The sequence below is a fragment of the Ipomoea nil genome, unplaced genomic scaffold (genome assembly GCF_001879475.1).
Source record: "Ipomoea nil cultivar Tokyo-kokei standard unplaced genomic scaffold, Asagao_1.1 scaffold0103, whole genome shotgun sequence".
Lineage (NCBI taxonomy): Eukaryota > Viridiplantae > Streptophyta > Magnoliopsida > Solanales > Convolvulaceae > Ipomoea > Ipomoea nil.
Window position 1 is genome coordinate 259,509 of NW_017616531.1, and position 26,030 is coordinate 285,538.

The 26,030-nt window shown below is 32.5% G+C and overlaps 1 protein-coding gene and 1 long non-coding RNA gene across 2 annotated transcripts; both read right to left on the reverse strand.

Annotated features, from left to right (window-relative positions):
• Positions 1-14,518: 14,518 nt before the first annotated feature.
• Positions 14,519-15,937, reverse strand: LOC109187220 (protein ASPARTIC PROTEASE IN GUARD CELL 2-like). Its single transcript, XM_019337400.1, has one exon. The coding sequence runs from the start codon at positions 15,935-15,937 to the stop codon at positions 14,528-14,530; it is 1,410 nt and encodes a 469-aa protein (XP_019192945.1). The 3' UTR covers positions 14,519-14,527.
• A 4,184-nt stretch (positions 15,938-20,121) lies between these two features.
• Positions 20,122-21,025, reverse strand: LOC109186103. Its single transcript, XR_002055086.1, has 2 exons — positions 20,747-21,025; positions 20,122-20,657 (listed from the first exon to the last, which is right to left on the reverse strand). It is a non-coding gene; the product is annotated as an uncharacterized LOC109186103 (long non-coding RNA).
• Between the last annotated feature and the right edge of the window lie 5,005 nt (positions 21,026-26,030).

Sequence of the window (26,030 nt, forward strand, 5' to 3'; positions counted from 1 at the left end):
ACTTACCAATATTTCCTGAGCTCAAACTGCTATTATTTGTTTTATTTTGAACTTTATTCTCCTAAAAACTGTTTACTGCAAAAATAACTAATGTTTTTTTTATTCTCCTCTATGGTTTCCTGGAAAAAACCTTATATTATAGCTTAATTTCTATTTTCTATTTTCAAATTTCCTAAGTTCATAACGTAGGAAACTTGATTTATATTATAATATAGATTGGTCTTTATGAAAATAGAAATTTAACCTTTGCAGGTCTAAATATATTTCAAAGCTACGAAAGAAACAGAAGATTGAATATATTATTACATTCAACAAATACAAATTGAAGGTAAAAAAAATTGCCATTGCGGTACAAAGCTCTTATTCAATACTTTTGGTTATCTATATAGTTATCTAGGACCAAAAATCTTTTTTTTTTTTTTTTTTCCAGTTGCCATAGGACAACCCAAACATTTGTTTCAAGAGACACCATAGTTTATTATTTTTTTAGCTCTGCATGGATGATGATTCATCTCAGAGACACCTCTAGACTCTACCATGCCCATCACCACTCACTTCCTTCACTAAATTGCCAAAGTAACTGGATTCTCAGCCTCGTCCTGATCATCAAGATAGAAGCCATAAAATCAATATAAAAGTTTATATTTTTTTGTCCACGGTAATAATTTTCTGCCAAGTGAAATGTTTTTATTTAGTTAAGAACTTGGATTTCTTAACCTGGATTTCTATTAGGAAGTCAATCACATTGGATTTCTTCACCGCAATGACCTTATCCAAAGGTGAATAGATTTAAACCAACCTCCCAATAACATCTTCAAAACAGGATATGTTAGTTAATAACAAATAAACTTTTACAGGATTTAAAAGAATAAAAAAAAAACTTACCAACCAATTCCTTATCATATGAATGGGTCTTTAAATCTATTTTTTTTTTTTTTTTTGTTGATAGATATGTCAAGGAAATCCATCATTCTTGGAGTGCCACAACCTCAGCCTCTGACCCAACAACAAACCAAAGAAGGCTGACTTTGGGTCGACCAGCAGGAGAGTCTTTCAACGATGAGACTCTTCGAGCCTTTACTTTGACCGTTGTGCGTGAGTCTAAGTCTAAAGACTCAAGCGTCTTCCTTGGTTTAGGACTACTTTTTTGTATAAGTTGGCTTAGAGAATAACTTTTTTTTTATAGAAGAAAGACGGTACTCTTTAACAAAGTAGAATGAAAAAGTCATGTCTTTCTTAAAACTACTATAAAAATTATGCCATGAACATAAGTGCCCTTAAAAAAAAAAAAACAAACATTTAGAAGTACACTACCAGCTGAAAATTAAGAACTGAAAAATAGTATTCAGAACCCTATTAATTTGTATGCTTGCTATTAATTTGTTGTGTGCCCATTATTTGTCCGCACAGTCCTCTATATATATTGTTGTCCTCATTTGAACTCAATCATATATATATATATATATATATATATATATATATATATATATATATATATATATATATATATATATATATATATATATATATATATATATATATATATATATATATATATATATATATATATATATATATATATATATATATATATACTAGTTTTTTACGCGCATTGCGCGATTGGGATAATGACCAATATTTTTTAAATAAGTATTTTAAAGTATATCAAGGCAAGATTATATTGGAATTGTTTGATAATTGAATTTTGAATTTGCGTATTTAAATTGGTAATTCTAAGTTTACAAATGCAAGGTAATATTGTCAGATTGATTATAATTGTCAATAAAATAATTGTATGGGTATGGTTGAAACCAAATACGGGACATAAGGGAGAGCAAATAAAAATTAAAGCATAAAATATTAAATATATACTATTGAGGTATCCAGTTTGCTCCTTTATATGGGAGGTCTAGGGTTCGAGTCTCGGTGTAGGCGAATATTGTGTATATGTGGGTGTCCCCCTTCCTTTGTAATAAAAAAGCATAAAATGTTAAATATATACTAATATTGTTTGAGGAGATTCCGACAGTAGGATTTGTGGTTAGAGTTCTATTAAGACTTTAATATTAGAATTAGATTAATGTTGTAGTTATAATTCTATATTAGACTTTAATATTAGAATTAGACTAACGGTGAATTAACGGTACTTAATGGAAAAGTTAACGGATCGGATAATCATATAATTAAGGATAAATTAGAAAATTTCAAGAAAAAATTAAAATCTGAACAATGTGAACTATTCATTTGATTTAATAATTTGACGGTCATTTTTTCTACCCAATGTTTATAATTAAATAAATATTTGAAAGTATATCAATGCAAGATTATATATGAGAAGTTCAACATAAGTAATTTAATGTCTAATTTGTTTATTGAAATATGTAATTCATAGTATATGAATACAATATAATATAGGAGATTCATTTTAATTATTACTAAAAAAAAATTTAAATAGTAACCAAGTATTTTTGTTGCAAAGGGTTATAATATATTTAATGAATGCACATATATACAATATCAATGAATGAATCAACGCTATCAGTCCTTTAGGTGTTGTGCTCATGGTTCATTTAGTTCAACCATTATTGTTGCATAAATTATTATGGATAAAGAAATTCCTAATTTATAGAATTTAGATGTAGTAAAAATTTAAAAATTTAAAAATTTAAATTATAATGTAACCCAAAGATATTGGACGATTGGAAAATATGATGTAACCCAAAGATCAAAATGCTAAAGAAAGTGTAGTGGTTATTCAATAGTTTGAAGCAACAATTTGTTCCAAACCACTGAAAGATATTAGCTGGTCAAATCCGCTAATATAATCCGCTAACGCTAACCGCTAACTGCTGATTGTCAAACAAGGACATTGCGAGGTAGTTTCTCACTTCAATTTGTTGTGTGATTTGAATACTCTCTTTGTCAACAAATCTCTCAAGTAGTTAATATGATTGAATTTATTAATTTAACTTTTTTCATGGTATTAATAAAATACTTGGTAAATAAATATATATCATTATTTTGTATTATAAATTGGATATTTAATTAAAAAATAGTGCACAAACAAAAATAATAGACAATGCAGTGAATATAATCAATTGATAAATTTGAATGTAAAAATTACATTTGAGAAATATAAAGACAATATAACTAATTAAATTATTTCTCTTAATTAATTTATTGATAATGAATAATTTTTTTTAATAAAGACATTGTAGGGACAATGTAGTAAATATAATGAATTGATGAATTTGAATTCTAAATTAAAGAAATGCATATGTATTATTTTTTGTTGTAGCTACTAAATTATTATTTAATTTAATAATAGTAAAATAGAGTACTAATTATGTCAACTTTGATTGGGATGGGGTTCAAACCTAAGATCTTTCTTATTAAAATCAATGAGTAAGTTAACGGTGAACTAACATAAACTAACGGAAAAAATATTTTTTAACGGAAAATTAACAGATAATGATATTCATTAAAGGTAAATTAGGAAATTTCAAGGAAAAATTAAAATCTGATCAATCTGAGCCATTCATTTGATTAAAAAACTTGACCGCCATTTTTTTTACCCATTATAGGCCTAACTCTCTTGGGCACTTATTAGTATAGTAGATAGTAGATATAGATAGTAGATATTAGTATAGTAGATACTAGATATAGGAAAAAGTTCTGGTGTAAATCTGAGTTAATGTGTGCACGTGTGAACTCTTTCTAGCGGTGCGATTGGGCTGATCAGTGGCACCAAATTAGTGTATACGGTATCCTGGTGCACCCGCGCACACCGTTCATTTGTGAAATTGTGTGTAGGCCGTGGGGAGATTGAGTGAGGGCTTTTCTGTAATTTACTAATTTTCCAAGGCAATTTTGTTGGCTGGGGGTGCGGGATTTGTGTGTTTCTTTTCCGCCCTTTGGTGTCCGCTCTTCACTGTCTAGCTGTCGTTCTCGCCAGGGAGGAGGTGCGCTTGTCGATGGCCGTTCGAGGAGGGGTAGGTCCGGCAGGTCGTTCTTGCCGACGACTCCGCGGTCGGGTGTTTCGCACAGAGTGGCGGAGGCATCACGAGGGCTCAGACGCGGGGTGGCCGGGATTGCATCGAGGGTTTCAATGGGGTATGCGAGGTTTGTGCCGGGTTGTATGGTTTTTATGCTTATGCATTCATCATTACGATTTTGAAAATTGGGATTTTGGTTGTATGCATGGAGGTCTGACAGTGTCGTCGCTGTTAGGAATCACATTTTAGGAAGATAGAGAGCTAATGCAGTCCAATTTGTGGTTGTTTTCTTTTCTGTAGATCATATCTAATAGAGATGACAGTAGTATCTGAATTTGGATGCATATTTACTTGAAGCATTCACAAAGACATTAGGTCCAAACAAGACAGTTATCTAGACCACAGTGCCTGATAAAAGTTTGGCCTTAAATTCATATGCTTAAACAATACTAAAATTGGAACTACATAAAATTTTAATCAATGTGGCAAGGTAACAGAACTCATTTCCCGATTCCTATATAAGGCTACAAAATGAACTGATAAGCTTTGGAGCACAGAAGGGATAAAACATACAGAATGTTAGTACTTCAGAATAGAATCTTGGCACGGATAGAGAATTTAACAAAAACCTGATTCAGCCAGGAAGTAGTAGGACTCGTAGTAATACAGGTCTGCAATTGTGCATCAGGATAGTATAGAAACATGGCGTGAATTACTAATCCTCAGGAATGTACCATGTCTGGTTTTTTTTTTTTTTTGGGACATGGTGTGGATTATTAATCCTCAGAAATGTTAGTGGTTAGCATACTGGGTTGTTTTGCACATGTAGTCATATTATGCCCCAGTATATACAAGAAAAACAAGTTCATTACGGGAAAAAGCTTTCATGAATTAACATTCTGCTCTACAGTATATAACCCCCGATTAGTTAGTGTGTGTAGTGCATTACATTATGCAATCCTGGGTGCACTGCGCGCTGTTCGGTCTAGTGGTATGATTTACATTTTTTGTATTTTGATAGACAGACACTACCTGAATGCTCTGTTTTTTTTTTTTTTTTTTTTTTTTTTTAATTTTTTTAATTTTTATTTTATTACCATAGAGCAGTAAATGCTCACATTGACGTGCTTTTGGTGGCTGGTAATGCATGGCTCATAAATCTTATACTTATCATGTGATATGGAATGGCGTGGCTCATAAGTCTTATACTTATCGGGTGATACTGTTTTTATCAAAATCATACCTTTATATCATGTGTTATACCTACAGGGGGAAACCGAGCTCCATGTGACAATGTTTTCCTGTAAAAATCTGGTAGGACTGAAGTTCTACTTGAGCATGCCTCCCGCAAAGCCAGATGGTCGGACTTCTTAACTTTGAAGGAGGGGACGAATGTTTCTAGAGTAATAGTTGATGCGTGGTGTTCAGTGCTCAATGCGAGGGAGAAACCTAGGAGATGGTGGGGGGGGTGCCTACTCGCCTGTTTGTCTCGACGGCCGCTACGGTATGTATCTGTAAAAACTCGGCCGGTACATGTTTTTGTGCATTCCAGCAGTGCATTAAACCCTGAAAGCTTTAATTGTTAAATTAGTCCGCAACTGTAAATTTTGGAAAATAAAACCAGCAACTTTAATGGTAGTAGTGTTCAATAACACCCTTAGGATCATTAAAACTTTTACATGTAGTGCATCGTATTTAGTGTCAGGTGTCAGGTGTTAGTCATTAAAAAGAAAATCATCAACTGCACAGTACACCAAACGTAGGGCACTACAGAGTACAAAACTAGGTGCATAACGTAGTTATGAGAAAACCACTATAAGTTCAACAAAACATTTAGCATCTACTTTTAAGTTCTGGTCCTCTGTTTGTGTTAGTGAGTAGTGCATTAGAATTGTCATTTTTATACATTACTGGCTAGCTGTGCATTCTGTTGGGTATCAGCATCAAGACTGGTAATGTACGCACTTATACTTAATGCAATCCTACTCCTAATGCATTAGATGCACTAAATTTCAGGGCAGCGAGTTGCATTCGTACTCCTAATACATTAGAGTAAATCTCATTGGATCTGTTCACACTGTTCTGCCTTTAGTTATTTTATTTTTGTCTTTCCATATCTTACATCTTTAGCTCCCCCTTCTGGTTTGATAACATATCAGCTGAACCAATGCTTTTCTTTTTGGTGTTATGCTCCGTAAAATGCTGGGTGGATGACATTTGAGTGGGTAGATGTTTTTGTACCAAGAATCTATTTGTATTATGTGTCTTTATTGGTTGCATATATTGTATTAAAGAGATTATGCTTGTTATTGAAATCACTCTAGCAGTAGATTTGATACCTTACTTGGGGAGAAAACTTAAAAAGCTGTTGGCTCTTTTTTTTTTTTTCCCCTCAGACCATTACTTTTCTTTTAATTGATGTGAAAATATTGGTGTCAATTATTTGGCATTCTTTCTGTGTATGTAGTTTTTGTTTATTTGACATTGATATTTGACTTTTATTTCAATAAACCTTGACACTTTTACACCAATAATTTGGATAGGCTCCAATTAAAATAAAAAATAGGGGGAGCAACTGTGCACCGCAGTGCATTGCGCAATGGAGCTACTTCAACGACTAAATCTTTATTCATAATACTTAATCCTAATCTCTCACACCTGTCAGTTTTGTTGTTCTCACGATTCAGCCTTTTTGGTGTACATCACCTGCTAGCGGCGTTCCTAGAGAACACCACCAACCAGCATATCCGTGCAATACACATTCGCAACGTGCATCCGAAAATAATGTAAATGCACTAGCGGGACTAGGGATGGCAACGGGGCGGGGGCGGAGAGTATACTCCCCGTCCCCATCCCCGACGAGGAGTTCAAAATAATCCCCATCCCTGTCCCCGCGGGGAATTAGGCGGGGACAGGGAATCCCCGTCCCCGGTTAATTTTTAGTTAAAATCTTAAATTAGTGTAACTTTTAATTTTAAAAATTAAAAATTTACATCTTAATTGTAATATATATATATATATATATATATATATATATATATATATATATATACACACACACACACACACACACACACACACACACACACACACATATATATATATATATATATATATATATATATATATATATATATATATATATATATAAAATTAAACTGAGTGCAAATAAGCTCTATATTACTACTTTGCGTGTGTTTCACTTTGGTTGCGAAACTGGGTATTTCGTTGGGCTAAAAGGGGGCGAAAAAACTAGCAGCCTATATGGTCATCATGTGAAAAAAAAAAAAGAGAAGGGAAAGGTGGGAATAGTTTCACCACCTGGGCGAGCTATACAGATTGACAAAGGATAAAGCACAGTCCAAACTAGCACTTGGGCATTGTAATATATAAATAAATAAATAAATAATCAAAAAACATATATATAGATCAATCAAATCCATTCTTCCTTCTCTCTCGTTGACTGCATTATTTTTCCTTATTCGAGTTGTAAGTATTCTGTTAACATCTCAAATGAGGGGTGCATTATTTTCCTTTGTTTGTCTATTTGAGTGTGTATTTATTTTATTAGCTATTTAGCTTCTCAAAAGATTTGTGCATTTTTTCCCCTTACAGTGCATAGTTCAATCTCTTCAAGTGCATATCATTTACTAGTTTCTTAAAATAATATTTCAGGTGTATAACTTTGAATCTACTAGCTAGTGTGTAACTTTGAACTGCCTTATGATGCATAACTTTAAACCATATGATGCATATCTTTAAACCTTATGTTGGTGCATAACTGCAGACCATATGATGCATAACGTTGGTTGATCTTCTAAATTGTTAATTGATGCCAACTGGTGAGCTCATTTTCATGGTATAATACATTGACCAACCAAATGTAATATATAAATAACGCATACTAATTTCATCGGAACGATCTCGCTTAACAGTATTTTGCCTGATGTCAAATCCACCGGCTCGTTCGTAGTTCATATAGAATTGGATACATACTAATCTTCATTTAGCAATTTTTTCCATTACAGTGATGAAGAAATCTTAGTTTTTAGTATTCTATTCGGAACAATCGCTAGAAGATTAATATATTAATTGTGAAATTTTAGACTGTACCCTAAGTTTTCTTGAATTTGTAACTGAAGTACATGTTCAAATTTCAGAGTCAACATGGTTGAATATACTAATGGATCGAGTCTCTACACCATTCAGTGAGAATTTCTAACCCTAATACCTTTGGGGCCACAGAATATTCTAAGTATGCTATCTTGTTCGTAACTCAGGTATTTGATGCTTGGTTCGCAATACAACTACTGTAAATACATACAATTTCTAATTTGCCTAAAATTGGACAATTCTTTATCTGATGATGGTGTTGGTAGAAGGATTTCAGTTGTATGTATTTACCAAAAAACATTTTAACTCATTACTTCTTTTCATTCTCGACAGAATAAGTGTGTGTGTGCCCTGAGATTGTTCTATGCTATCATATTTACTAACCAAGCATGTTCATAATATAGTTGCACTGTATAGAATTCGAAGTGGGAACATAGCTGCGGCCTGAGATTGTTGTTTTCTTTTTCTGCCAATTACGGTAGAACTCGTTAATTTCTGCCAATCTGCAGTGTTTGAACTCAATTCCCCACAATCCAGAACAATTGAAAAACCCTTGAACACTTCAAGTACCTTCTTTCCTATGTTATAAACTATTCCTTTGCAGTTTCATTTCAATAATCTCATCTTTTTTGTGTACATTTGACACATTACCATAGTGGTATCTGATGGTGTTCATGATCTGAGCATGTGGCAGTTAATGTCCACCGTATGTTTTTTTTTTTTTATCAATTTTGTACTATAGAATTTCGATTTGCATTGTCATAGAAATTCCTATCAGAGCATTCACTTAGCAGCTTATCATCACAATCAAAATCCTTCCCCTTCTGCTTGTTCTTTATTTGGGGCATTAGGCTTATAGTTTTTGGAGCTTCTACATCTTGGTTTCTTAAAACTGTTTTTTTCTTTTTCTTGTCACTTTAGATTGCAGCTGGACTGACATCTTATGGCTAGTATTGGGGGAGACAAAACCAAGAGGCTACACTAAGAACTGCCTGTTCACCTGGAGTTCCATACGGCTTTTCCGACTTTGAGGTTAAGGTGTTTGATGGATGTGCAAACCCATACCTGGGTCTGGCTTCCATAATTCCTGCTGGGATTGACGGTCTGCGCAGACGATTATCTCTCCCCGAACCATTCGGTAAGTTTGCACAATCCTCTAACAATGTCAGCTCTGTTAAAACTACTCCATGCAGACAACATAGTAGTTTGCTGCTTGTATTAGTTTGTCATTAGCTCCTGAATCAGAAACAAAAAAAAAAAAACAAAAAATAGATTTAAGATTAGTTTTGAGATATTTTGATAATTTATCCAACTTCAATCTACTGTTTTCACAAATACAAACTTTAAAATTCAAATATGTTTTCGGACTACTGTAGATTGTGTCTCTTTGGATTTATTGGGTGATTATTCTGATGGTCAAAGACTATTGGTATGCTATATACTCACATGGGAAACTAAAATCAATACCTTATTTATATGATTTTGCCTTCCTCTTGACTCATGTTGGTGTGGTTCCTTATAACTTCACCATGGATATCTAATATAAACATTTGAAATGTTATTTCGTCCATTTTGAAATCTGAAAATGTGAATGTAAAATTCCCAACAACAAAATAGTTAAGAAAGAATGGATAAAGAAAAAATACATATCAGTTCCCATTCTAAAAAAAAATCTTTGTCCACAAAGGAATTAGAAGAGAAAGGCATCTTGTAGAATGTTTCCCAAAGTGGCTTAGCAAATTGGTTCAGGAGGCAAAAAATTTTAGTTTCTGTTTGACAACTTGCTGATTGACAACTTAATCTGTTATTGTACTGAGGTTTATTTACTAAATCATTTTGCTATTACTAATTTGTTAACCTGTTTATATATTAAATCATTTTAAATTGGTAATAATCTGCTTTCTGTTATTCGAATAATAATTTTATATTTATTTTTTTTATACTAAACTGTTTATCTGTTTATTTATCTACATGCTATGAAATCTTTAGCTGTAGTGAAGATTTTCTTAACCCTTAGAATTTAATTTTTAAATCATGTTATGTATATCTTATATAATCTGATTTATTTTTAATTTATTGCATGTGTATTTCTGTGTAGAAAAAAGTACTAAATCATATTGAATTGCCCTCTCGCACAAGCAATTTTCTACTGTTACTTGTTTGGTGCTCTGAATCAAAACGATAGTGTATTGACGTATTCTAACATTGTACTACAGTTTGTAATATCAGCTGTTGTTAATTGTTTTGTGCGAGGATGAATTAAAACTGTGTGATGGAAGGAACACTAAATGACAACTAAGCAGGAAATAAGGAGAACAACAATAAGCAGAAGATTAAGAGAGCAGTAAGTAAGCAATATTACCTTTACTTTTTGCTAATTGTTTCCTCTTCTTTCCTATGATTGTCGATTTTATATATTTCTTCGTAATACTTCTAATGCCTGAAAATACTTGACCTGTAATATTGTTAAAAATGGAGTGATTTTATTTTTAAGCAGATTTTAAATAATGCTAATTGTTTCCTCTTCTTTCCTATGACAGTCAATTTTATATCTTTCTTCGTAATACTTCTAATGCCTGAAAATCCTCATGGTGTAATATTGTTAAAAATTTTAAGTTTTATTGCATGTCAGTTGTAGGTAGAATCTTGCATAAAAGTTTAATTGCATGTCCTATCTTCCAAAATTTTTTTCATCTATCTTTCAGATCATATGGATTTAATTTTGGGTAAACCCTAAACGTTTCTAAGTAACATGTAGATTGCAGATTCTACCTAAGTGCGATTTGAGTACAGATCTTCCTAAATGGGTAATTCTTCAGCACATGCATCTGAATGTTCCTAATAATTCCAAGTTGAGGTTGTATGTCACGGGTACTTTGAGCTTTTTTTTTGAACAAATGTTATAATCTCAGATATCTTAGTATTTTTGTTAGTCTATTTGTTAATCTACATACAACCCTAATACCCTGTTTTGCAGGTTTTCCGCCTAAATACTTGCTAAGTGCTATTTACTCAGAGATAGGATCCTAAAGATTAACGTTGATGCACATGCAGTGACTGGATAAAAAAAAAAGATAAGTTGAAGGTTAATAAGTTACTAAATACATATTTTCTAGATTATGTAGTTAATTTTTACAGTATGAAACTTTTCTTGCACTATTTTGTGATAAGCTATGTGTTAGTTATATTTTACCCTAATCCCTAATCTAGGGAGAATATGAACAGATGAAATATTGAGATGTTAGTGAAATCTGGAAACATACCTTTATTTTGAGCATTTTGTTTCCTCTTTGCCTTTTATATTGAGCTGTGTCCTTAATCTGTTTCCTTTAACTCTGTATTTGTGTTATTTATCACAATTCAGGTGCAAAAACCTTTTTAGGGTTATATTTTTATGAGTGCCTCTGGACGCTGCATTGTTATTGCACTTCCATGCTTCTAGAGAATCAATTCTGAAATTTCATCATAGTAGTGAATTTTCCAATAATGTACATATTTTAAGGAACTCATGTTGTTCTCCACTCATTTCCATTTCCCCCATGGAAGTGGAGATAACATTGGTGTTGAAGAATTTCATTTCAATGAAAGTCCAGTCTCTGCATGCTGGATTGATATAAGGGAATACTTTGGTTCTCATAATAGTGTCTTTTTTATTAATTACGTGATTGTTTTTGAATGTGTTCTATTGCTAACATGTTCCACATTGGTGTAGGGAATTTTACATGGCACTGGGAGCGTCCCCCTGCCACAAAGTCAAGGCATTCTCCCCTTCCTCCTGAACCAGCTGGTTTCTATAACAATGCCTCTATAATGGCTCTATTGATATTCCACTTGATAGCACACTGTGGTTCGTGAAACCTTTCATAACTGATGAATGCATACAACCATGTTCATCATTCTTGTATTGATTTGTTGTCTATCACTTTGACTCTCAAATTTAAGTCAACATTGAATGCAGGATTTAGAAAAGAAAGAGAAAGAGTTGAAGGCTAAAGAGGCTGAACTGAGGAGGTGAGAACAGGTATATGTTATTGGAAAATCTAACCTTTACATGTGATAATGCATTTGTGTCCTGCTACTTTTTTTAAACTGCTAGCAAGACTGCATTTGATAGACTCAGCTGTGTGCCCCCCTCATATTCTTAGATGGAGTGCAGTGCGTACAGTACATATAATGAACCTCAATAGTCTGCCCCTTTTCGGAATTATGCTCTTTTTTTTTTTTTTTTTTTTTTTTTTTTTTTTTTTTTTTTTTTTTTTTGCAGCCGTTACTATTCTTCTGGTTCAACAATTCATAGCAATGTATCTGGTTTAGGTTGTTTATTTCTTAGTTGTGTTAAATGCCAACCAAATAGCTTAGCTTATTCTGAGTTTTTTCTCCCTTGCAAATTGGTATGATTTTCAAATTTCTAGAACTCTATTCTTTATCAAAAAAAAAAAAAAAAAAAAAAAAAAGGATTCAGCCGGCTCTTCTGGATATGGAAGCTACGGCGGCCACACCTCATACAGACGTTTTCCCGTGATAGGCTCTAATTCGACGCTGCTTCCTTTTCGGCTCTAATTCTTGTAGTGGTTATTGATGATAGAATCTTCTAGATGAGCCTCTTGTGATATGTTGAGCCTTTTGGCCTTGCTTTGTTGCATTGTATAAGGTAGCTTGGTTGTCTTGGTTAAGGGTGGTCACTTTTGGACCACCCTAGTTTGGTTTATTTTTTGGCCGGATAGCCTTTGAGGACTTAGGCCGAAATGGCCTTGTTGTTTTAGGCCAAGCATAGCCGTTCTTGTTGGAGACCGCTTTTGGGTCTCATGTAGAACTTATCTTTGGTTGAAATAAATTACATAGTTTAAAAACAAAAAAAAAAAAAAAAAAACCACCCTGTGATCCAAAAAAGCGATTGAAGAGTGCAAATAAAACCATTAAATATAGAGTATTAGTACAGCTTGTGCTTTTTGAAAAATAATGTATAACTTTTCTGCACTGCAACTGGCAACTGGCAACTAAGAATTTTAACATACCACAAAATTGCAACCTATACTAGTACACAATAGTTACATAGGAAAGAAATTTCACTCATATGCTAACATTGGATCATACATGAAAACATACACATTCCAGATACATGCAGAACATAACCTTGCACTAATAAAATTCTGTTTGTTTGTCGATTATGCTATAAACGAAGCGTCTTTATCATATTTAATGCCCTTAATTTAGCAACATATTAGAATTGGACAGAAAAATTCATAATATGTGAAAGGGGACAAACAAAAACTAAGAACTTTCTATATATATTTTTAAAAAGAAACTAAAAGATTTGGTTGAACTGAAACCATAGAGTTGAGATTGGTGTTGAATTCTTTATTTGCTGTGTCTCTGGCACCAAGAGTCATTGTGCCATCAAGTCTTTCATATGGTATGCTAGACTGGTTTAGTGACCACTCAACATGCATGTCCACTCATCATAGCTTTTTTATCAGTGTTTTTATGGAACACATACAAACTTGTTGAGAGTGAAAGTGCAATTAATAATTTAGCACAACATTTACCACGCTTAATCTTGAATAATTTAATTTAACGAAATTAAGGAAATTCTCAATCCTACAATTATTTTACATTCAGATTTAAGAACAAGTGGTGGAAAATAAATCAAAAGTGAAAGAATTTTTTATACTTTGTCGATTTAGATTTAGGCTAGCAGAGATGAGAATACTTCATTGAAGAAATTAAAGAGACATTTGTAACACATCAGATCACTCCTTCACTCTGATATGACCCGACCCGAGTTGATCACGGAAAGAACAAGGAGAAGATGGTGAGGAGCAAGCGGACAGTAGTCCTGATTGGGTTGGGGGTGGCAATGGTGATGGGCTTAGCTATCTACTTGCGTCTTTGGACAATCGAATACCGACGAGACCGAACTAATCAGGAAACAATTTGATCTTGCTAATAGATGAATCTGCATATTGGAGGAGTAGATTTGATGAGGAGGCAGGACAGGTTAGCAACTGCCAGAAGGAGCTACTTGAGTCTTCTGGGGTGGAGGGTACTGGCATCATTACGAAAGGAAAACATGGACTTGCTTGAAAAGATTGAATCTTTGAAACAAGAGATTGTATCAGTAAAGTTGAAATGCAGCATGAAACAACCCATGTGAGTTTTTGCTATTGAGGGAACACCTAAGTAAGCTGCTTAAGGAATTTACACTACTTTTATGCTTCCAGTAAAGGAATTGTAGAGGGCAAGAAATATTATATGATTCACTTACGTTGAGTTGTTCTGTTATAAAATTAAACAAAAAATAAAATTAAAGAGACATTACAGAGGGAAAAGGAAGTTCATAATCTACAACATATATACAGAGATACAAAGTTAGTTACAGACAACTAACTATATGAAAAACTAAAACACCTTTCATCAATCTAACAATTATTGGGACCAAAACCCACAAACCCGTTAGAGCTATCAATAGATATTTGGATCCCTTCCTGCTGGATGTTCCCTATGATGGATATTCCAGTTGTAGATGGAGCAAATGCAAAGCAAAATGTGCCCCTGTTATCAACTGGTATAAGAACGTTCTTAGTTGCAATGGTCCAGACCGGGCCACCAATAAGGAAAAACGATACAGTGGGTACCTGAACCGTACCGAGCCCGTACAGGTTGTAGCATGTATCGAATACGAAGGCCCCGGGTGCCCGAGGAAGGGTGGCGGTTTGCATCATATATGTGTCGCGCAATGCCACGTACGCCACCTTGGGGAGTCTTGTCACCGTTGTTCCGGTGTCCATGATCACCCCCCCTAAGCCCTGCTCGGTTAAACGGAAGACGTCTTCGGATATTGGGAGCTTTATGCCGCCGACGCCCAGACCCGAGAGCCCGATATAGTAGGTAGTTGGTGCCTGTACGCTTCGGAGCAAGGGTACCCACACAGCGCCCACGGGTATGGCTTTTTGCCCGAACTCCAGTGAGCCGGAGGAGTCGGTGCCCCAGGTCGCCAAGCAATAGCTGAAAACTCCTCCTGTTTGCGGGAAAAGTTGACCCATGAACGTGGATCCCCCGGCGAGACCCAGCAACCCGGAGATTCCGGTGAAACTCCCATGGTTGGTTTGGCCACACCCGATAGCCATATCCCGGACCATAGTTCCCCCAAATATGATAGTCTCAAACACCATTGTCCCATTGGTGTACGACCCATCAATGTATTTGACCCAGTACATGCACCGATCCCTGTTGCACCCCAAATGGATCAGGTCGCAGATGGTGGAGCTACACGGCACGATGGCAAATGAAGCTGAGCGAGTCGGGTCGAACACGGGGTAATATTGACTGTAGCATTTGTTACAGGGTTGACACTGAACCCACATAATATTACTCCCCGTGTCAATCACCAGAAACTGATATTGGGGCGGAGTCCCCACCCCAATCCTCACTACGTATTCCATAATACCGAGATTCCAAGCGGAAACAACCTCAGCCCCTAACTCCTCCGCCTCATACTCGAGGCCGCTAGTTCTCCGTATGAGGTCGGCGACTCTGTGTGAGTCCCTTTTCATTCGGGATTGAAATCTGCCGCCGAAGTCAGTAAAATTGGAAAATGGCAATTCATCTCTGTGGAGGAGGTTGAGCTTCCAACTACTCTCATTGCGGCTTTCATCCTTAAATTGCTCCTGGGTTTTTGGCAAAGGATGAATTTTGGTAGCCTGAGAAATGGATTTTTTTACGTTCAAATTGTCGTGAGTGAGAAAGGGGGTGGCGTGGCCGGCAGAAATAGTTGTTTGGCCGGCACAAGTATTTGTGAAGAAAAATAGTGAGAGGAGTAGGAGAAGCATTGTGGTGAGAATTGAAGTTGATCGAGAGAAGAATTGAAGAAGAAGAAGAAGATCAGAAGTGTTTAATTGAGAAGAAGCAGTGTTTGAGAAGAAGAAGAAGAAGAAGAAGAAGAAGAAGCAGTGTTTGAGAAGATGAAGAAGAAGAAGAAGAAGCAGTGTTTAATTGAGAAGAAGAAGAAGAAGATCAGAAGTGTTTGAGACGAAGAAGAAGATCAGAAGTGAAGCAGAGATGGTGATGAGAATGTGGTCTCATCTGGTATATATATACACAAATTAAAGAGATGTTGGAAGAGTACGTTGCAGAGAGGATCAGTAAGCTTATATATTTGCATGCATGACACTCCACCGCTATTTTTCTCTTTCAATCTGCTTGGCCTCCCTGAGAAATAATTAAATATAAAATCATTTTCAATAAATAAAAAAATACACCGTAATACACTTATGTAAATAAAAATAATACACTTCCAAATTTAAATGGTGGCTCAAATTTTAGAAGCATTAAATTTATCAAAATTAAGATTTCATACTTCCTATCCTAATAAATTTTAACTTAAAATAACATAATATACCCATACCCTTAAAGGCCATTTTACATTTAATAAGCTAATAGTAAACATCTAATTTATCAAACACTTTTTTTTTTTTTTTTAACCAGCTAATACAATCACCTATTAACTATTAGCTAACTCGATCAGCTATCATCAGTAATAATTTGTAAAATTAGTCCGTTAATTACATAATGTTGTTAATGTGATTCTTAAGTATCTCCTAAACTGATTATTTTGGTCCTCATGTCACAACAAGTATTAAATTTATTTTAAATTTTACATATATTTTGAATTTTTATCTTTAATTTAAGATAGAATGATACATATACATGTAAAATTTAAATTTAAAATTGGACTAACGACTTCAATTCTATGATATGCTTATTTGAAATAATCATTTTATAGGATGATCAAGAATATAATAATGTGAATGAGAATGAGAATCTGTGAAAAAAATTGTGGAAAAATGAAGAAAGAGAAGTGTTGAAATTAGGTTAGGCAATGCAATGAGAAGGGTTGTTTTTGTGTCGGACCCTAACAAATTAAAATCAACTCACCATTTCACTTAAAATTGCTATAAATTTTAGTTATAATAAAATTTTACTCTTTAACTAGTAAAATGTGCATTCTTGGCTTTCTTTCTAATATAAGTAAAAAAAAATATAAGTGATGAGATGTAAATCTAAATTTATTACTTGAAAAGAAAATGTAAATCATCACAAAACATTACCCAAAAAAATATATTACATGTTATTGACTTAATCATTAAGAAATTTAAAGTACAGTGAAATACAAATATAATATCACTCAATTCATTCTCTTAATCATCTATCCCATATGTTATAATAATATATCAAGTACTAATAATATTTATTATTATTAAATAATAGTCGCATGCTGCATGTTTCACTTCTTCACCGAATGTGTTGGGTCTTCACTCAGCTGCCTCCCACGTACTCACGTAGCATGTGTTACGTTGGATTATCTCCACTTCATGCCATATTTCTATCACTTTTCTTTTAGTATAAATAGCAATTGCTTTTCCTTTCAAAAAAAAAAAAAAAAAAAAAAAAAAACAATTGCTCTTAGTATAAATAGCAATTGTTTTTGCTTTGTAATTCATCATCAGTACGTGCATATCTTCTTTATCTTCTTTCAATTCACGCATATATATATATATATATATATATATATATATATATATATATATATATATATATATATATATATATGTTCCTTGCAAGTGAGGTATGTGTAGTCTACTTGTGGTCTCTCTATATACCTAGCTATTTAATTTAAGTCTTTTCTTCATTTTCCCTTAAAAAAAAAAAAGTCATCTTAAAAATAACTGATGAAAATGTTAGGTTGAATACAATGGTAGGGATGTCAATATAATGGAAAACTAATGGGTTGATTAAAAATATTAAAAACTTAATGGGTTAAAGTTGAAAACTAGTTTGAAATTTAGTAATTCTCTTTGATCATATCACTCGGTGTTTTGACCTTAACTGTAGGACGCATCTTTAAATTAATAGACATCTCTTACAAAGAGTCAAATTTAGAACTATGTGGTTACCAAATCAACTATTTAATTTACCTGATTGAGTCGCCCCTTCATTGACATATCTATATAATAGAAACAAATGTTAAATAATTGTCATTAATACACTATTTTAAATATTTAAAATCATTTTCAATAATATTGAAATAAATAAAAAATACACCGCAATGCACTTATGTAAATAAAAATAATACACTTCCAAATTTCAATCTTGGCTCAAACTTTAGAAGCATTTATCAAAATTAAGATTTCATACTTCCTATCCTAATAAATTTAAACTTAAAATAACATAATATACCCATACCTTTAAAGGTCATTTTACATATAATAAGCTAATAGTAAACATCTAATTTACCAAATATTTTTTTATTTTATTTTTTTATAACCAGCTAATACAATCAGTTGGTCAAACTAGCTAATACAATCACCTATTAACTATTGGCTAACTCGATCAGCTATCATCAGTAATAATTTGTAAAATCAATCCATTAATTACATAGTGTTGGTAATGTCATTCTTAAGTATCTCCTAAAGTGATTATTTTGGTCCTCATGCCACAACAATTATTAAATTTATTTTAAATTTGACATATATTTTGTATTTTTATCTTTAATTTAAGATAGAATGATACATATTGAGAATCAAAATGCATGTAAAATTTAAATAGGACTAACGACTTCAATTCTATGATATGCTTATTCGAAATAATTATTTTATACGATGATCAAGAATAATGTGAATGAAAATGAGAATCTGTGGAAAAAAAATTGAAGAAAGAAAAGTGTTGAAATTATAGGTTAAGCAATACAATGAGAAGGGTTGTTTTTGTGTGACCCTAACAAATTAAAACCAACTCACCATTTCACTTGAAATGGCTATAAATTTTAGTTATAATAAAACTTTACTCTTTAACTAGTAAAAGGTGCATTCTTGGCTTTCTTTCTAATACAAGTAAAAATATATGAGTGATAAAGATGTAAATCTAAATTTATTACTTGAAAAAAATGTAAATCATCACAAAATGTTACCCAAAAAAACATTACATGTTATTGACTTAATTATTAAGCAATTTAAAATACAGTGAAATACAAATATAATATCACTCAATTCATTCTCTTAAGCATTCATCATATGTTACAATAATCTATCAAGTACTAGTAATAAAAGGGCAATCTTTTGGTACCCACATTCCCAACTAAACCATCAACCCTAACACTAAACCAAAAACCAAAAAATCAATAACCAATATTCCAACTGGCAAAAATATAACCCACTCACTTTTTAGATTAGACTTGTGTTGTGGTCAAGTTTGGTTGTTTTGGTAAAAAGATAGATCGGCTAAATGTTAAAAAAAAAGAAAAAAAAGAAAAAAAAAAGGTAAAATGGAGACGCATTAGAAAAGAAAAAGAAAAAGAAAAAGAAAAAAGAGAAAAAAGAGTAAAAGGGAGACGCATTAGAAAAGAACAAGAAAAAGAAAAAAGTAAAAGTAAAAAATAAAAAAAATCCAATTAGCAAGCTTGCTGTTGGCTGACTCTTTTTTTTTTTTTTTTTTTTTTTTTTTTTTTTTTTTTTTTTTTTTGTAAACGTCAATTTTATTGTGTTTTTATTTTTGTTTTGTTATTTCTTTAATTATTATTTAATTTATTTTTAAATTATTGTATTGAAATTTGTTACATAATACATTTTTAAAAATTTAAATTATTATTTTTTTATTTTTAATTTGTTTTATAATCTATTTTTTTACTTAATAAATTTTTTAGTATAACTTACATTTGGTTATATATATAGTACGAATACATTTTTAAATCATTTTTAAAAATTACGTTTTTGATTTGAGGTCATTTTATTATTTTTAGTATTTAATGTAATTTATATATTGATATAAATTAATATATAAAGAAGAGAAAATAATATTTATTGAGAGAAAGGTATTAATTTTTTAAAGTGATGTGAAATTGGAGTGCATTTTAGAAAATTGGTTGAAATTGTAGGGATGTAGTGCGAATAGTAAATGATTTGTAAATTGGTTGTTGTGGAGGGATTAGCCTAAAGCATGACAAAGTCCATTTGGAAAGTGATTCCAAGGACAGTGTGGCAAGTATTCTGTGCAATTGTCTTCCCCATAGGCCAGCCTACAATATTCTCACAGCATGTAAGTTTGGTCAATGGAATCTTTCTTGGCTCCCAAGAGAACAAAACAAACCAGCCGACGCCCTTGCTACTTTGGCCCGAATCAGCACCAGTAGGTTATGTGTGCTTCAGATTCCAGCTTGGAGCCATGTTTATGACTCTTGTGTTGCCTGGGTTTCCCCCTCCATATTGAAAAAAAAAAATAAAAAAAATAAAAGTAAAAGTAAAATTCTTGTAGGCATTTTGCCTTGATTCTCTCGATGATATATATCTCTCGATGATATATATCGTAGTTGGACTAACAAAATTTACATAATAATTATTATTTTTAGGGATCGGGCTTAATAAGTTAACAAATATTGGGGCCAAAACTCACAAAATCATTTGAGCTGTCAAACGAAATCTGGATGCCTTCTTGCTATGATGGATAGTCCGGTTGGAGATGGAGCAAATGCAAAGCAAAACGTGCCCCTTTCATCAACTGGTATAAAAATGTTCGTAGCTGGAATGGTCAGGATCAGGTCACCCATAAGAAAAAACGATACGGTTGGTACCAAAACCGTAACAAACCCGTTTAAGCCGTAGCATGTGTCGAATATTGAGACGCGAGGTGCCCGAGAAACGGATTGTTTAACGTTGAAATGGTGGGAAAGGGGATGGCGTGGCCGGCTGAGGTATTGGTTTCGGTTGCGGAGGTTGTAAAGAAAAACAGTGAGAGGAGGATATGGATCGGACAAGCATTGTGAAGTAGATTAGTTTAGATTAGAGGTTTAAGCTAAGCAAATTAAAGGTGTGATAGATAGATGGTGCAGTGATGAGGTTGTTGGAAGAGTTGCAGAGAGGATAAGGGATGAGTGAGAATGAGAGCATTGGAAAGGGATGCAGACTATATATAGAAGGTGATAAAGAGAGATTAAAGAAAGAGACTATAACAACCTGCCTCATCTAATTACAAGAATGTCCCTGACAATCCTACCCTTCTACTTCATCTCATATGATCATATCCCATATTAACTATAGTAGTCTTTCCTAAGTTAGTTTTCAACTATAGTGATTCTATCCAATTTAGTCATCAATTACAGTGATTTTTATTGATCTAATCTTTGATTCTAAGAGCTGAGAACTCAATTAGATAAAATCATCAAAATTGAGGACTTAATTAAACACAAAAAATTGTTTATGACTAAATTAAAAAAAAAAAAAACTCATTATAATAGAAGACTAAATTATGTATTAACTTTTTTTTTTCTTTAATCGCCTGACTTTCAATAGTATATATTTAAACTATTTAGAAGCACCTTAAAGGTATAATAGTTTTATTAAATATAAAAATTTCAATTAAAAAATGTTCATAAACGTGCTTGTTAACAAACATGTTCGTGAAGGTGTTCGTTAATGTTAGTGAACATGTTTAATTCGTGAACGTGTTCGCGAACGTTAATAAACACTAATGAACACTTAACAAACAAACACGAACATGATTTTTAAAAATCTTAACAAACGAACACTAAAAAAAACTTAACAAATGAACACGAACAACCTCCGTTCGTTTGTGTTCGGTTCATTAACAGCTCTAGTAGTTATAAGTAACTCTTTTCCACAATAATAGGCAAATTTTACTGTGGACCACGGTACATGTAGTAATATGGTCCATAAAGTAAGTATCATTCTATTTACATTTTAGTTTTATCTGACAATATTGTTTAGTTTTTCAATTTCATTTTCACACTCACTAGTTTCACTTTAGTATTTTTTTATTTTTTATTTCTTTTATTAAATTATTATTATTATTATTATTTTTTAAAATAATAATAATAATAATAATAATAATTATTATTATTATTAAGCAATAAAGAAGCGATTAAAAAACGTTGGGAGCAAGCAAAGGGAAAGCAAAGGTCAAGCAAACCCTTACGTTGGGAGCAAGCAAAGGGAAAGTCTAATTTAAAATATATAAAATGATAAAGGTTGTAGTCTCACCTTGAATTTAAAATTTTAGTTAGGAATTAATATATTTTAATATATGAATCTTTCAATTATAGTTATCATTTTTTGTAACATACCATATATATCCACTAAAACAAGATTAATTTAAATTCAGTTTGATCATGTCGGTAGAATATAATTAATTAAATCGAGAAAATTACCGATTTGGTCCCTCGACTATGAGGATTTCACCAATTTGGTCTTCGACTATCAAAATTACTCAATTTGGTCCCCGACTATGACATTTTTACCTGATTTGGTCCTAAATGTTATTTGCAGGTCAAACCTAAAAGGTAATTTTGGGATTTAAAAAAAGCTAAGTATCTTCCTTCTTCTTCCCTAAATATAAGTCGTTTGTTTTATATAGATAGGTTATTTGTTTTCGATAGCAGTCGCAACTTCAATATGCAACCAAAGTGCAGTGAATCATCTTCATCCAACTATAAGAATCGAATGATGTTCGAAAATGGAGATGCTTATAGCTGGATGAAAATGATGTTGGTACAAGGCAACAAATTTTTGAACATCATTCGATTATTATAGGTAGATGAAGATGATTCACGGCACTTTGGTTGCATATTGAAGTTGCGACTGCTATCGAAAACAAATAACCTATCTATATAAAACAAACGACTTAGATTTAGGGAAGAAGAAGGAAGATACCTTTTTAAAATTCCAAAATTTCCCTTTAGGTTTGACCTGCAAATAACACGTAGGACCAAATCAGGTAAAAATGTCATAGTCGAGGACCAAATTGAGTAATTTTGGTAGTCGAGGACCAAATTGGTGAAATCCTCATAGTCGAGGGACCAAATCGGTAATTTTCTCTAATTAAATCCTTACTTAGAGAAAGTCTAATTTAAAACTTTTTAACAAAACACATCCACATAAGAGCTAAACATCAATTTAGGGTGTGTTTGGTTGATAGGTTTTACCCATAGGAATGGGTATGAAAGTGATTAGAGTTAATTACCAAATGCTCCCTTGACTATAGCAAAATTACCAATTTGGTCCTTGACTATTTTTTTAACCAATTAAGTCCCTCAACTTTAAAAATTTTAACCAATTTGGTCCTCCATTTGTTTGACCGTTAGTCAACCGTTAACTTGGGACCAAATTGGTAATTTTGCTATAGTCAAGGGACCATTTTGGTAATTAACTTTAGAGGTGGGCAATTCGGTTTAGTTTTCTCGAATCGAACCGTACCGAACCAATTGGTTCGATAATTTACCGAACAACTGAATGGTATTGGATACTTGTATACTGAACGGTTTGATAAAAAATCGATCCAATCCGATCCGAATTGTTCGGTAAAAAATTGAACTGAACCGAATACCGTTTGATTTTTTTTTTTTGAAATATAATAATAATAATAATAATAATAATAATAAATATATAAATAAATAAATAAAAATTAAATCAAATTCCATTGCTAATTGCTCTGCCGTTCAACTCATATTCTCACGGGTATCTCTCGTAAATGTTTGATTTGATTTCTTTATGGTTTGTTATCAAAAGTTCTCAAGAATCTATTACCGTTCAGTTGTTCGGTATATTACCGAATCTAACTAGTTTGGTACGGTTCGGTTCGAGAAAACTAAATCGAATTACCCACCCTTAAAGTTATTTACCAAAATGGTCCCTTGACTATAGCGAATTACCAATTTGGTCCCAAGTTAATGGTTGACTAACGGTCAAACAAACGGAGGACCAAATTGGTTAAGATTTTTTAAGTTGAGGGACTTAATTGGTCAAAAAATAGTCAAGGACCAAATTGGTAATTTCGCTATAGTCAAGGGACCATTTCGGTAATTAACTCAAGTGATTATTATTGTTTGGTTGATAGGGTTTTAGAACACTACTATGTGTTTCGAATACCCCTATCAGTTGAAAAACTCATACCCAAATAAAAGAAGGGTTTCATTCCCTTATTCATTCTCAAGCACAATTATTAATAACCATTCTCATTCTACCCTACTACTAAACATGTTAAATATTTTTACCAAAACCCATTACTATTACCAAGTATTTAATACACATTCTGATTCTGATTCCCATATCTGAACCAAACATACCCTTAGTAACTCGCTTACCAATTGCCCAAGCTATTGGGATGGGTTATATCCCATCCATATCTTATGTATATACTATTGGGTTGAATTTTGGGTATATGGCTAGATTTAGGGCAAATTATGTTGTGAAACATGTTCACCTTGGAAGGTGGACACGGTTTCAAATATGTCATAATTGTGAATATAGAGTTCAAAAATTATGAATATAAAGTTCAAGAATTATGAACATAGAGTTCTATAATTATGAACATAGCTTTCAAAAAAAAATTATAATAATTATGAACAGAGAGTTCTATAATTATGAACATAGAGTTCTGTAATTGTGAATATATAGAGTTCAATAATTGTGAATATGAAGTTCAAAAATTATGAACATAAAGTTTTATAATTATGAGCATAGAATTTAGTAATTATGAACATAGAGCTCTGTAATTGTAAATATAGAGTTCAATAATTGTGAATATGAAGTTCAAAAATTATAAACATAAAATTCTATAATTATGAACTTAGAGTTCAATAATTATGAACATAGAACCGTGTCCACCTTATTTACGCAATGCACATAAAAGTCAAGTTACATTATTAAAATTTTGCACATAAAAGTCAAGTTACATTATTAAAATTTTCATTTACTAAATCAGTGATCTGGTAACGTCTTTACTTTTCTGTTTTTATCCCGTAAATGTGCGAATATAGCAATGTATCCACGCATTTCACATAGAAGTGGTGATTAGGCTAATCTCAATGAATTTTCTAAAAATAATAAAAAAAAAGGCTAGTCTCAATGAGTTGGCAAAAGAATTTCACATATGTGAAAGTCGTGAGTCACACCACAACCTCAAAAAACATTAACAACAAACACTGCTCCCTTTACTTTTGTTAAAAAAAATCACAATGAAACAATTAAAAGGAAAGGAATTAAAGAAGCAGCGAAAGAATATGTTAAGAAATTAGGTATTTGAACCTTTGATCTTATCTAGGTCCAGACATGTTTTTGTCAACTCATCTAACTTATCTTTTCTTTACCTTCATCAGTTTTCAAATATCTATATGCAAAACATGTACTGTATAATACATACAAGAGTTATATATGGGCTGGGGGTAGGGTGAGCGGGGGCAGTTGCCCCCATGCTGAATCCGTCCCTGCACGTTGGTTGAGGAGTGATTCGTTGCAATCTTGTAAGTTTTCAATGTTCAAAATTTTTAATTTGTAAAATATTTGTGTCTATATTTCCTCTTGTTCGCAGATGGGTTGATGAGATGAGAGCAGATTAGGGTTCGTCTCTGGCAATTGAGGTTTTTTTTTTTTTTTTTTTTTTTTGGATTAATTTTTTCGCACTTTGGAGAGAATAAGAGGTCAATAGTAGTTTGAGATTGCAAGGTCAATGAAAATATCTATTTTATCCCTGCTTGAAATGTAGAATTTTTTTCTCTGATGAGAAATTGACAGAAAATCAGCCGGAAGGACCATTTTTGCAACAAAAACAATAGTTGTGGACTGAAATTGCAAAGTTTGAAAGTTGTGGATCAATCTTATGTAAGAAGTCCAACTATATTGTAGGTTATATTTTATATTTTATATTTTTATTTTTAATTTTTATTTAAATAAATGATAATACTTCTAACAGTCAACTAAAATATTTTTTAGCAAAGGACTAAAAATTGTGTAAAATCATCTAAATCGAGGATTAAATTGAGCATAAAAAATCATTTAGGACTAATATATAGTTCAAATGATGCACAATATAATGTTGTTGCTGGGAATCGAAACTGATTTTTTTTTTAAAAGTGAGACG

Bases quoted from the DNA above. Each gene is read 5' to 3' on its own strand.
- LOC109187220 (XM_019337400.1), bottom strand. From the start codon at position 15,937: ATGCTTCTCCTACTCCTCTCACTATTTTTCTTCACAAATACTTGTGCC.